Source organism: Neodiprion lecontei, chromosome 5 (genome assembly GCF_021901455.1).
Source record: "Neodiprion lecontei isolate iyNeoLeco1 chromosome 5, iyNeoLeco1.1, whole genome shotgun sequence".
Classification (NCBI taxonomy): Eukaryota; Metazoa; Arthropoda; class Insecta; order Hymenoptera; family Diprionidae; genus Neodiprion; species Neodiprion lecontei.
Window position 1 is genome coordinate 26,476,661 of NC_060264.1, and position 13,296 is coordinate 26,489,956.

The following is a 13,296-nucleotide window of genomic DNA, read 5'->3' on the forward strand; positions in this document are numbered from 1 at the left end:
ACGGTGACTCTTTTTTGAAATACATCGGGTGTAAGATACGTGAGATAGGATACTCCATTAGACACTTCCGGACAAATATACATCTAACTTTTCATTGGCATAGCACGTTCACCGACTGAAACCTTCGTAATGCAATTACCGACAAGGCGATAAAATCATGTTACCGGAAAAGCACGGTAATGAATAAGAGTTGATCCGGAGTTGATAATCAATACAGTTACTATTAATAGTCATACATCTTTGCACTTTGCGCCAATTTACATGTTTTTTCAATATGCGTTTCGTTAGTAAATCCGCACGTGACGCGTCTTTATTTTTGGTAATGGATATGCACATGGTTTTCGTTCATTATCACTACATGAAGAAAAGAAACATAGGCAATACCCCAGCCGTTACAACTTTGCAACTTCAACTATGATTGCATGAATAGTTTAATTACAAGTCAACAATATGGTCATCGATTATACCAATTATACCACGTCAGCCAGAATGTTGTACATTTTTTTTGTATACATATTGATGTGTAATAATTCAAACAGGTAAATGATAAAAGTGGTTTGATCATATTCCAACACTACATTACAATTCGTTCAATAATACACTCACACCTATACATAAGAACCTTCCGGTTGTTTTATCCGCGTGGTTAATACATTGGCGAGACGGTGAAAACAAAGACGATCAGCGTCCGCTGCACGTTCCACCTGCACGTTATGTAAACGAAACGTAGCGTGGAATCTGGAATGGTGCTATCTCAACAGCTCGGAAGTCCTGAACTTCGGCTGGTACTTCCCTACTAATGATGTTAAAAACGGCATCAGCTGACGGATGAGCTGTTGTGATCAGCCCACCGTACACGTCGGGCAACTTCGAAATTACCACCGTGAATACCATAAAGATGCCTGGCCAATATATCGGCACGATCCTCTTCCGCCCGACGAGCTAATCGTCGGTATCGTTTTACAGCCACCAAACAACCGATCGTCAACATTATTTGAACGATAAGCCAAAAAATCAAGAGACCCAAGGCAAGGCCAGCGTCAACGCAAAGCAGCCCATCCAACGATTCTGAAATAATCAAGATTTATATCCGCATCTCCAAAAAATTTGACAGTATTTCTGGAATTCCAGAATAAAGTGATATGACGCGTACGATGATGGTGATACTATTAAAATCACCACAACGCCATATAATGGGTGAAAGATAAAAATTAATGTACTTACGACCACCAGCAACAAGGATGGTGTCTGGTGCTGAACTGTCCCGCGACAGAAGAGGATCTGGTGAAACTACTGGGCTATGAACGAATATCGAGAACTGGAGAGGAATTTTATCGGGAATCGTCTTCGGTGTTATTTCGGTGACATTGGCATTTGTGGGTGCAGTAGATATCTCTCTACGCCGCCTTCCGTAAGAATATTCATCATTGCTGCAGTGAGCCTTGACGGAAAGATCAAATAATGTCCATACAATGGAATCGTTGTATACATTATAGGGTGGCTTGCTGCTGATGAAGTAACGTCTTAAATCGTCATAATAACTTGAATACATACCGGCTTGCATCTTCCGGTGCAAAACTTTACAACCACGTTGAACCTGACCAATTGGCTATTGGGAAACTTGAAGGCAGTGAATTTTGCGACAAGTGAACTGTTGTCTGTGACATCTCGTACCAGAGCTGGAAAGGTGCTCGTGTCAGTTGGACATCCCATTTCATCGAGCAGAAGATAGGATGAATCTCCTCCAGCACTGCTGGCGACCAAATGTCCGGCAAAAATGTCAAATGGGCCTGAAATTTACGTTTAGTCTTAAAATTACACGTTAAGGTTTCAAATGGAATTCACAAAAGTGTACAGGAAGGATTTCGAGAAGGTCAACTATGCAAAAGACACTCGCCGGCGGATAGGCAACCGAAGTTACATTGGGATACTTATTACAGCTTATTATGTATAAGATGTCACTTCAGTTGCCTACCTGCGGGCGAAGCGTCGTTCGCGTATCAACTATCTAGGTATAAGGAATACTCTCGATAAAAATATATACGCGACAAGAACATCATACCGTCGGGCGGAATTATTTCGATCCTCAGAATCAACTTCTGTCCCAGCTGAGTGACGGTCGCGTCGCGCGAAAGGCTCTCATCAAGTATCCTCATCCTTACCATCGGAGCCTCCGATGATGAGTTTACGACGGTTGAAACGATCGGTGGTAAGCCAGCGCTTGGAAAGTAATGATTATAAAAGAACATGCATTCGAAAAATGGATTAAAACCTAAGCCATGCTTGCGCTCTTATACTTCTGGATTAAAACTTTCTATGGAGACACTGTGAAAATAGAATAAACACCACAATTCTCACTTTGGGTCAATAAAATGTACGTCTGAATGTACTGTGATGTTTCTCGGCTGTGGGGGGTCGTCATTTCCGTCCAGGGAACACCCAACTCTCACCGCCTGGTCACCAAGTCTCTGAATTATTGGATTGAACTGCACGACAACGGTGGCCCAAGCTATGGTGCGGCTCCTGTAGGCGTTCGATTAAATTAAAATATCACTTTTAGCATATCGAAAGTTCAACAATCGATGGAGAAATGAAAAAGTAAATTGCGGACTAGTCTCGGGAATATACCGATTACGGCTGTTCACGGATATGACAGGGCTCAGTCCACATTTGATGGTTCTGCCCATAGTGAGATCCTCGCGATGCGGTAAAACCAGCCTCAGGGATGTCAGGTTTTTACCACTTCCTTGCACTCCACAACGTTCGCCCCATCCACTGACGTACAACCTGCCCCAGAAGGCGTCATCCGTGCTCAATTCAACGGTAAGGCTTTCGTTCGTGCATCTGACTCTCACTTGGATGATTAAAAAGATAGCTACAGTTATCATTTCACGAATTGATTGATTTGGAAAGTATCGGTGAGCATTGACTTACGGTCCAAACAGGGCTCGCGTTCTTTGTAGATTAGATCAGGCACGTATATCAGAGAACTTGGTCCAGCACCGATAGTATCGTCGGCATGAAGGAGACACACCAAATTCGACGCAGTTATTGAATTGTACGACCGATGTACTGTATACCCTCTGCAGTTGAACCCATCCAAACTGGCGTCGCACCTCTCTTCGCACTTAAATTCGAGTAGACGTAGATTAAATGCTGCGTATGAATGTGCATCAATATCTCTTGAGCATTGTTAAACTCACTTGTGTTTCGTCCAGTCCAGGCAACCTCAGATCGGAGTACAGCATGGTTGCGTTTTCGAACTCCGAGTAAGAACAGTAATCAGCTTTGGCTGAAACAACGGTTGATTCCATGTAAGTATGCCGATAAAAATCTTTTAAACATTGTAACAGCTCTTTTCAGCGTCATTTGAGATTCTACGTTAAACTATACCGACACAAATTATGGCACTGATTCTGGAGATACTCGTCTCTGTACATGGAAGCCCTATAAGCTTGAGGTCTGGATCCCCTGTCAAGGGTAGAAAGAGCGCATCTACCCTGCGTGTCTCCGATGCGTAAGTCTTCGGCGGTGCGATATCGCGCTGATCTGCAATTTCTACCTGTTGAAAGAGGAACTAGGTAGAACCAGTTATTGGATACAGTGGTACTTCCACGCGGGCTTCAAAATATGCAATGTACGAACCGGCGGCGATACAGCTTTCGTAACACTGCGCTCTCGTCATGATTTCAGGCAGCCACCTGGCTGAAGGATCCACCAAAATCGCACCGAGCGTTCGTTCCACTTGCCAGAGCCTTTCGAGCTTGCAATTCGAAGGAACTAAAAAGTTACAATTTGAGATTATAGATGTGAAACAAAAATCAGCATGCAAATATCGAAATACATGCTCCCCAATTACTTGAAGGCATGCAACTGGAACTTTAAAAATGATGCTCTACTCCTGAAGAGAATTAATTGTGAAAGATAGAGGATCATTCATTTATTCAGCCATATATTCCCTTTATTTCGAATACAATTCTGTATAGGTATAATGTGCATACGTATCTACCTTTAACGCAAATTTGGTGATAAAAGGTGACGTTGGGTTCTGGAACAAAATGCTGCGAGCTTACTTTTACGCTAAAACAACCAGCTCTTTCCAGATCAATTACAAAAGCAGTGCAATTCAGTGCTCTGCACCTGAAAATTTAAGCAACTGTCAATAAGCTCAGTTTCGCTCAGGTCATATATTTTTTGGGATCGACAACTCACTTCCTAAAACATGTTGTCGTGATTCCTTGAGAATTTATACCCTCGTACAGAATTGCACTTGAGTCTACGGACTCTGGTCTCATCCCGGCGACTTTTTCCCATCCGGTATTGTTTTGGTCACATTGCCGTAAACCAAGCACTGGAATATCAATTTCATATAATTTTTAATCTTCGTCTAAATCATACTGAGCGAAATATGGTGATCGGTCTTTATGTATCTTTATCAAAAAATCTTCGTAACTTCAACTACAAAATTTTTGAAAACCATCACTGGACTACGACAGTTCTCTAAGAAAAGTAAACTTTAACTAGTCTAGAACGTGGAATTATTGTTTCTTTTTCTGTTTTCAATAATTAATGTAGCTGTACTTTGAGGTAGCAAAATTCACGAGTACTAGTCCCCCCATTAACTCGATTCGACCACGATGAAGTTGATCCCAATGAATTTATTTGGATAAATTCAGTTTCATCTGGTGAGATGAAATGGTATTTTTTATGGTCAACTATCTAATCTTAGCACATGTCTCTCAAAACGAGTGGTGTTTTTGAAATGGCTAAATAGGTCCAATGGTACCCATGATTTTTTCTCCGATTTAACTTTAACTTTTAGATAACAAATCTGGATCCGTACTCACCTGTACATATGGCACAAAGAAGCAATATAGATTGAATGTAAATGGTCCACGTCATTTTTTTACACATTTATGTAGTTTAACACACGTGGATATGTGCGCATGCATACGTGCATTTATGATTTTGATACGCGTATACGTGTGAAGATGTTGTCTGGACAAAACAATTGTGCGTGCGGATGTGTGAAGGAAAGTGCAAGTGTGTGTACGTGTTTGTGCAATCGAAAAAAAAAAAAAAAAAATTACGTCGACGCACTCTTTTTCACACTAGGAGATGCTTCCATACTTGCACAAAACCACCTACTCAAAGTTCGAACGATGATCTGCCGCTATGAATACGAGTGTCTTTGCATCCACCTCGCCATAGTCTTTCAGCTGCGGTATACGCGTCAATATATCTTACATAACAACGTGTCGAATTGACACGTGTACACGCGACTTATACTCAGCCGCATCACCGTCGCATTGTCATATTTGAAAAACAAGATAGCAAAACGTCGGATCCTGTCCGAATCTATTTGCAATTTACACTATTTACACCCCTTCGTTCTTCCTGGAGACACCAATATTTCCAGCATCATCGACGATGGTCTTCAAATGATAGTCCAAGTCTACTTCCAATCATCGGTTGAGCACAATGGAACTTTAGTAATCATTTGAGTCCCAACTAGCGGGAACAGTCCAAAAAAATACGTCGCTGCGACTGCAGTGGTAGGTGGGGTAGACCTTCAACACGTCATCAACGATGTCACAATTAACTAAGTTAATTTTTTAGTTCTCGGAGCAATTTACACCTTTCGTCCGCGTGTGGAGGAACGGACATAAAGTTATAGTTGCAAGTCAGATGCCACCTGACCGTATTCGAGCTCCTCGCACAGGTTCGAATTGCGAAAAATCACAACCGATGCGGGATTGCGAACGCGAAAAGTGCAGGCCGCTCTTCCGGTTTGCTCATACTCTGATCGCGTCAGAGTCGAGGTGAATACTGCGAGTCTGCATCCGATGCGGGTAAGCTTGTATATATCCGCGTGCATTGTCATATGGCAATGATGTGTTATGCCGTAATGCGTAAAGGCAAGTATTCCTCTATACGCGGGGGAAACGACGCACGGAACGCGATATACATCATTGTGCGATACTCGGTAGCAGGTACACCGTAAAACGTAGAACATACATAAGCGGCATTGTCCGACACCAGAACAGTGTCTTTAACGTCCTCCCCACGGCCCCTCAAGCAGTTCTCAAGCCCGTATAATCTGTCGCGGGTAACGCACACCTGAAAAAAACGAGCCCAAGGAACGAAACAGAAATGTGTGTCAATCGACCAAAGACAAACGTCGCTGACGACGGTGAAAAGTACAAGTGCTCATTTTTGGATCCTGTATTATGGACGGAGTGACGCGTCGGCCGCATGTCTTGAGCCGATAATGAACACGCTCTGCGATCTCGCCGGTGGAATGGGCACGCGGTGTCAAGAGATTTGAATGAAAATGGAAGAAAAGAAAATCCAGAGGGCCTATCGATGGGCGGAAAACGTCGACTCTGACAAAGAGAACACCAACCACGACCGCATTAATGCCTGGTCCATGAATGGCCGATCTATTGTTGTAATCAGGGTGAGGGTGTGGTGTTTCTCGATCTCTACGTCGTCGAGCTATGCGCGAAACGCCTATTCACGCGTCCTCGTTCCGTCGACGGAATATTTCTACCATATTATTGTCATGTTAATTTACTTAATTACCGAGGCTGTATGTATATACACACACTCGGGTCCATGCGTTCAGCCGGAACTCGTGTCATCAAACGAGACCTCTGCTTCGACTGAGCTATGTTCTATTATCAATGAAACCTGGGCGTGTTTCGGTACAACGTACCCTTAATAAAGGAAAGCGAATATCACGTGTACGCGTTATCAACTATACATTACCTCATTTATTTTATGAATTTTATTTTCGTTGTATTTTTTACCCGACATTAACTTTATGTATAGGCTGCGTAAGTATATCATCACAGGTAGTTTACTCCAGTTTATCTGCGGATACTCTTTATCCGTTTGATAATTCAAAATGATCTCGTCGTGAGTTTCTTTTGCACTTTGATGACCCTAAACATCGTTGAAGGAAAACCCACGTACCTAGGTTACTCCGATATTGTACATACGATTATAAAATAAAATAAATTTTCGCAACTACATAATTCTATCGTATTACCAAGATCCGCTCCTTGTACTATATCATTGCTATACGATGAATGAAGTTTCGCTCACATTTAGAACTGCCGATGCGAAAAGTATCCGTTTTTTAATCAGTTGAATTAAATCGTATCATAATTACGCGTTTGTAAGCATGCGCTACTATTTTTTTCAATTATTAAGATGCTTAAATTGTTCAATTTCTCCCTTCTCGATATCATCGTAGAAAAGAATAACAGATTATTTCAAGGTGTACATTTGTTGCGGATATACCGAAGAGGGATATCGCCCAAGTTTTTCGATTTCTTAAACCGCATTCGTGAGAGAATATACACATGTAAATGTTACGCCACATCCTTGACTAAAATGCGAATGATTGTAGAGGCATTCACGTTTGCAAAGCGAACAAATGAAATTGTATATGTAACTATAGTGCTTTGTATACTTAAGAACAGGAAGTAGCGCAGACACTTACAAGCTTGTAGAAAGATTTCACTCTCTGTATATGATACAGTCATTGCCTGTTGACTACCTGAATAATTTTTTTTTTTTTTGTCTCAAGACTATAATAATCAGAGACGTTCATCATATGGCTGCAGAACCATTTTTCAGCGTAATTTTGCAATCTTCTCGATACCCTCTCCCGAATGTTTTTCAGCGTCTAATTTTCTCGTTGTTGAGTAATCAACAGTGAACAAAAGGGATGCAATAACAAAAAAGAATAAGACGTTAATTACGCTCTTCATCGTCGAGCTAATTGGACATTCTTAAAAGCGCATTTAAGGCAAGTACCGAAGAACTCTGCTGCCAATATTGTTACAGAGCAACGTCAATGCTGAAAATCTGAGTCAATAAATACACTATCGAAAAAACGTTTTTTTTCAATCATCTACACGAGCTTCGCTGCGCAGGTAATTAAAAAGTGGTTAGAAAGCGTGAAAGGTTATTAGTTCTCACGAATATAGAGTAATCGAAAGGGCCGCTTTGTAAACGCTCAAGAAATTCATTTCAGGCACGACGAAGCATGGCAATGGGCAGCTTGCTCGCCCGTCATACATGCGTGAGTTCTACATTGCGCCATTTACGTTGCCAAACGTAAATGATGCAACGGTAATAGTTGTGGTCTACGATCACTAATCACGGTATAATATCCCTGCGCAATTCAGGCAAACGCTTTATATTCCTCTTCCGTGAAATTACCCAAAAAGCAACAAGTACTGATGATCGATGATCGACGGATGCAACTCCTCGTCTGACTAACTTCACGAAAAGCGATCTGTCGAATTTGCAACCCTTCGATCCCTCAACCAGATTACCGAATTTTACTCTATACACTATACGCATGTCATTTCCATCAATTACAGAATTTTCACTGCCTAGGCCAGTACATCACGTATTTTTATCATTTTTAATAGTGCTATGCGATTAATCGATTAATCAGTAGCTTCGATCAGTCGTTTTGTCGATTAATCGATAAAACGAGTTCTTGGATTAATCGACGATTTTGGTTAATCGTATTTCCAGTTAATCAATCAATCGTTTCTTCGATTAATCGATTAATCGAAGTTGCGGTATAATAATTAATTTTTAAAGTCAATATACGGTGGTGTATGAATCGAAACCATCGATTAATCGATTAATCACACATCACCAATTTTTAGCTGTTCAGATGACTGAGTCCTATTGTGATACCGGCACCTACGTCATCCGCTCACGTTTGCGCCTTGGCACGTTATGATCACACCCCTACAAACAACCCGGCGATATCACCTTCACCCATCTCCGTCCGGCCATGCAATTACCGTTTTTTTTTTCTTTTTTTTTTCCCGCTGACATTAGTGTACATCGACAACAATGATAACTTATTCGCATATAGGTACCGCGTGCTGTTTCATGACCTTGAGAAATGCATAAAAACAAGAGGGTAAATCATCCACAAGCCACTGGCCTGGCGTAAGATCTTTCACTGTCCTTAGATGATACTTGATGTCGCCTCGCGATTACGCTATTTATAAATACCCTGGTAATTAGATACAATGATTTTAACGGACAATTATTATCGACGTAGCAAAACGGATAAGTTAAAAATACAATGTGTAAGAATCGACTGACCGCCTTTCTCTGAGGTGCAACCACCTGGAAAGAAGGACGATGTGAAATTTTCGTGATTCCCTGATTGGCAGAAATGAATTGAAATTAAAAAGTACCTAATACGTTTTATTGTTCGATAGTAAATGCACCGAGACAATCTTTTGTCACATTCGAAACTCTACCGCAGGTAAATAATACCGTCATAAACATATGAAAAGAATTGAATTATTCTCATCCTGGTACAAGTCCTTGATTTTACGTAACTGAGTTGTTTGTGTTTTCGTAGTCGAGAGAGTTGTATGAATGCAGGTTATTATAGGTGCACAACGTGTTTTAACCGCGATTCGTTACGTTATCTTTACGAAACGGTACCGAAGCGGGCGTTTCGTGATAACTCTTGCAATATTACAGGTATATGGGTTGGTAGAACACGTGTGAAGATAGTCGCAACGAAAGTGAACGCGTTCCAAGTATCGAGAATCAGTATTACAACGAAGGAATTCCTCTAAAAAATTAATCTAACCGAATTGAAAAATTTATGGTTCTTATTCTGAAACAAACGGATCCCGATATAGACCTAATCAATTGTAATAAGAAACGGAACAGTTTGAATCAAAGACTTCTGTGAATTTGTATGAAATAAATATTTCTGTACCAAACGATCCGATTTAAATTGACATACATTTAACGAACCAAATTCACTGCTCGGTGAATTCATAACGTGGGAATAATCACCTGGTTAGAGAAAAGTTTAGAGGCTGGAGCCAATTTTCGGTCACAGAATGCAGACCGGGGTTCTCAGTGCTTTTTGCAAATCGATTTCGGCCCAATTTCCGGCCTAGCCTTTCTCCGAGCCGATTATTCATACAAACACATCAAGGTTCGCACTGCATATCTCCACATCCAAAACACACACACACGCAAACGCACCGAATAAAAGTATTCTATTCCTGAAGCAGGGACAGCGTGACGGTATCTTTTCAATGACATGTTCAATCCCTCCATTATTTGCGAGATCAATTATCCATTAATCGGCTTTGTCGGTGAACGATGAGTGGACAGAGGCATACCTGCTCAGGTTAACATATAGGCACTATATGATATACCTTTTGAAATCGCACAGCTTTGATAGCACGGTATGAAATCGCGCTTATTTCCCGCCTCCACAATAATTATTACGATACACATGCGACACAGAGACCGGATTTTATTAAAAAAAATTCTCCAACGAAATATCGAAACACGCGTAAAGGCTTTCAATTTTCACTGAAAATAACTTGGGTTTGAGGAAAATTTTCTCACGTACAATATTATCGAGTAAAAGACGACTTCGTGGTCAGCACGAGTCCTTCACCAGACTGATTCGCACTCTTTCACTATTTCACTTCTAATTTACTTTCGTCCTCACTAACCGACGCCTGATTTTATAACATCGTTACACGTATTGTGTTTTACCTCGCACAATCATCTTCGCTCATTTACTTATAGAGTTGTAGGCACGCCTGCCGGCAGGGAAAGTATGATATATGTATGACTTACCTTATAGGATCGTTGGTGCTCGCGGATGGTTTAATTGCGGCTAGTCTTTCTTGCGAAATTTGCAGAAAGCAGTCAACTGATCGTATTTCTGGCTCCCTCTTACTGCAATAATCACATCATTTCGCGTTCCGCAATGGAATTGCGTTCGCATTATACTTCTACGCAATACCTACTTCATCTCCACTTCCTTAAGTGTGTTGTACGATTCGTTGTCAATCATACATGACATTCACTAAACTCGTGTTCCAATTATTCGGCATTTTTTTTTTTTTTTTTTGTCAACAGGTAATTTAGAAAGGGAGATTCCACTGATACATGGGATTGTTCTCCGTATCGAAAAGTGGGAATAGGCTCGACTATGGAGGACCAAGTCGTGACTTAAAAACCCTTAACCTGCTTCCATTCAATTTGCACCTACAATATTGACACTATTTATCATATTCAACATGTGATTATCTACGTAACTCGAACAAAGTACCTTGTGGATTATGATTCACCACTCATGACGCAACATCACTCCGCATAATATATAATAGTAGCTGATAAGAGCGCAACGTTACTCATATTTAAATACCGAAAAGTTGGACAAATTATATCCTTAAAGCTATAATAAATAAATTGCATATTTATTTATTCGCAACTGATAAACTGGGAAATTGGAAAATTTTTGTCGTATGTACGGTGATGATACCTATACATGTTTATAGTATAGAGTTCAAGTAACACATTTTGCACGAAACATGGATGGACGTAGTATCAATGAGTAAGAATTGTACATATGGAAAATCAAACTGATTGTGGTATTAGGATCTCAAAGTTGCGTGAATATTATGTCTGGTATTGCAGTATACTCATATTACCAATTCGGATATTACTGGACAACTACTGAAGATACTTGCATTGACGTGAGAATGAATATGATGGATTGTTTTCAGAACATGAAGAGTCCGTTACTTGGAATCGTTTCCAATTTTCTCTGCAACTGCCCAAAAACGATCTCAATTTCTAAAAATTCTTGGCAAGTCCTTGAACATGGCAATATTTTTGAAGTAATGAACCAAAATAGGATTCGTTATTCAAATGGTCTTTCCGTGGATATGTTATACGCAAAAATATATGAGAGATCCACATATGTATTTACATATGCTTGTACGCGGGCTCAGCGTATTGAAATTTCCACCATTCCTGGCACTTGCGTAATGGTTGAAAAATAACTGTGTTCTACATGCAACCATACCGACCACACAATTGGCTGCAAGGTTTGCGATAAGGTATTAGAAGGTTCGGTATATAGCACAGGACAATATAGACAATATGGTAATAACGAAAAAAAAGAATTCGCAATCGTTACAGTTTATCTACGGCGTGAAAGCTATATATCCAGTGGCTACAATAGGTTGCATTTTCAAAGTGTCTTCGCATTGTACAATCGGCCTTTGACGGAACTGGAAGAGTAAATTATGAAGCGACTAGCGAGCCTGCTGCTGATTGTCATCTTGACTACAGAATACGCCAGTGCTGGTGAGAATTTGGATTAAACAGACGCCGTTGCGACTACTCTTAACACTTGTCTACTTCAGTCTATCGATTCGCAATCATTTTGAAATATAACACGTATCAGTCGCTCTCATTAATCGTAAAAATTATTTTTTTCGACTTCCAGTAACTGTGGTAAGAGAGAGGGATGGGAGCATGGAAAGTAGCAATGGTATAAACGGCAGGGTGGCGGACCATGTTAGACAGTTAATCAACGGGGTTGAACGCCTTCCTTACATCGGGGAAATAGTTAAGAACTTTTTAACACAAGCGATAGACATCGTGATTCAATTGGACGTTGCAACCAACGGAAGTCTTAGCCGCATGATAAATAGGATAATGCCATGTACAATTTCCGTTGACGGAAGTATGATGTGCAGCGGAGTTTCCATGGCATCACAAATTCGTGAGCTCGTTACGAGCCTGATAGACATCTTCCTTCCTCCATGGGCTAAGATTGTGTTGGCCACGGTTATAGCTCGCATGAAACCAATTAATTTCACTGATAACTGGTAGCCCGGTTCTATCCATCTGGGCATAATATTGATGTCATTGATATTATACAATTATCTATGTAACGATGCGTCTTTATTGCATCTGTGTTCGATTAAAACTTTATCTATATAATGAATATTTCCTGAAGAATTTTCCATCTACCTGGATTTGTTATTCACTCCTCACGCCATCGTTTAAATCCGTGTAGTATGTGTAAGTATAGTTGATAAAAGAGCAAGCTGGTCAGTTGTATTTCAATATCGATAAAGTGTGGGCACTGTATGCTGGACGGATAAGCCAAGACCTCAGTTTCGTCCACGATGATCAGATGCATAGGTATAATGTGAAGTAGAAATAAACCAAAAACTTAGGTCTGCGTAATCAAACATCGTACCCAGTTGTGAGTAATTACTGTAATTACGTTCTGTCCCATTCATCTTTATGTCGTAGCGGGAACATGAGCCAAGTTAATAAGGATGCGTTCTGAAATTAGCCCCCAGTATTGTCAACAATCTTTTATCTCTTCCTCTTGTCTAGAGAGTTTTTTTCGCACTGCCAGATAGTCTTGGAACGTATCCTAAGACATTTGAAAACAACAGT

The 13,296-nt window shown here is 40.6% G+C and overlaps 3 protein-coding genes across 7 annotated transcripts in view; 2 read left to right on the plus strand and 1 right to left on the minus strand.

Annotated features, from left to right (window-relative positions):
* LOC107217943 (regulator of nonsense transcripts 2) overlaps positions 1 to 6,983 on the plus strand; it is a 28,575-nt gene extending 21,592 nt beyond the window's left edge. The window contains exons 4-5 of the mRNA XM_046742324.1: positions 1,688 to 1,695; positions 6,266 to 6,983. Coding sequence (XP_046598280.1) covers positions 1,688 to 1,695; positions 6,266 to 6,328 — 71 coding nt within the window. The 3' untranslated portion in view covers positions 6,329 to 6,983. The remainder of the gene's footprint in view (positions 1 to 1,687; positions 1,696 to 6,265) is intronic.
* Positions 414 to 11,038, minus strand: LOC107217955. 5 transcript variants are annotated; one of them, XM_046742328.1, is made up of 13 exons: positions 10,666 to 11,038; positions 4,213 to 4,351; positions 4,010 to 4,140; positions 3,646 to 3,780; positions 3,398 to 3,562; positions 3,204 to 3,292; positions 2,935 to 3,127; positions 2,629 to 2,854; positions 2,359 to 2,523; positions 2,063 to 2,220; positions 1,555 to 1,790; positions 1,225 to 1,441; positions 414 to 1,068 (listed from the first exon to the last, which is right to left on the minus strand). In XM_046742328.1, exons 2-13 carry the CDS (start codon positions 4,293 to 4,295, stop codon positions 818 to 820), a joined length of 2,049 nt encoding a protein of 682 aa, XP_046598284.1. In that variant the 5' UTR covers positions 4,296 to 4,351; positions 10,666 to 11,038; the 3' UTR covers positions 414 to 817. The 5 variants fall into 5 exon arrangements, with proteins under 5 accessions (XP_046598284.1, XP_046598281.1, XP_015511164.2 ...); XM_046742325.1 differs by lacking the exon at positions 10,666 to 11,038 and adding an exon at positions 10,233 to 10,329; XM_015655678.2 differs by lacking the exon at positions 10,666 to 11,038 and adding an exon at positions 5,149 to 5,826.
* Positions 11,039 to 12,025: 987 nt separating this feature from the next.
* Positions 12,026 to 12,832, plus strand: LOC107217918. Its single transcript, XM_015655612.2, has 2 exons — positions 12,026 to 12,186; positions 12,329 to 12,832. The coding sequence occupies exons 1-2, from the start codon at positions 12,126 to 12,128 to the stop codon at positions 12,715 to 12,717; spliced, it is 450 nt and encodes a 149-aa protein (XP_015511098.1). The 5' UTR covers positions 12,026 to 12,125; the 3' UTR covers positions 12,718 to 12,832.
* Positions 12,833 to 13,296: the final 464 nt, after the last annotated feature.

Bases quoted from the DNA above. Each gene is read 5' to 3' on its own strand.
- LOC107217955 (XM_046742325.1), bottom strand. From the start codon at position 10,314: ATGTGTATCGTAATAATTATTGTGGAGGCGGGAAATAAGCGCGATTTC. The intron at 2,524-2,628 runs GTATATTCCCGA...GAACGCCTACAG, and splicing joins TCCGTGAACAGCCGTAATCG to GAGCCGCACCATAGCTTGGG. The intron at 1,069-1,224 runs GTAAGTACATTA...TGATTATTTCAG, and splicing joins CATCCTTGTTGCTGGTGGTC to AATCGTTGGATGGGCTGCTT.
- LOC107217918 (XM_015655612.2), top strand. From the start codon at position 12,126: ATGAAGCGACTAGCGAGCCTGCTGCTGATTGTCATCTTGACTACAGAA. The intron at 12,187-12,328 runs GTGAGAATTTGG...TTCGACTTCCAG, and splicing joins TACAGAATACGCCAGTGCTG to TAACTGTGGTAAGAGAGAGG.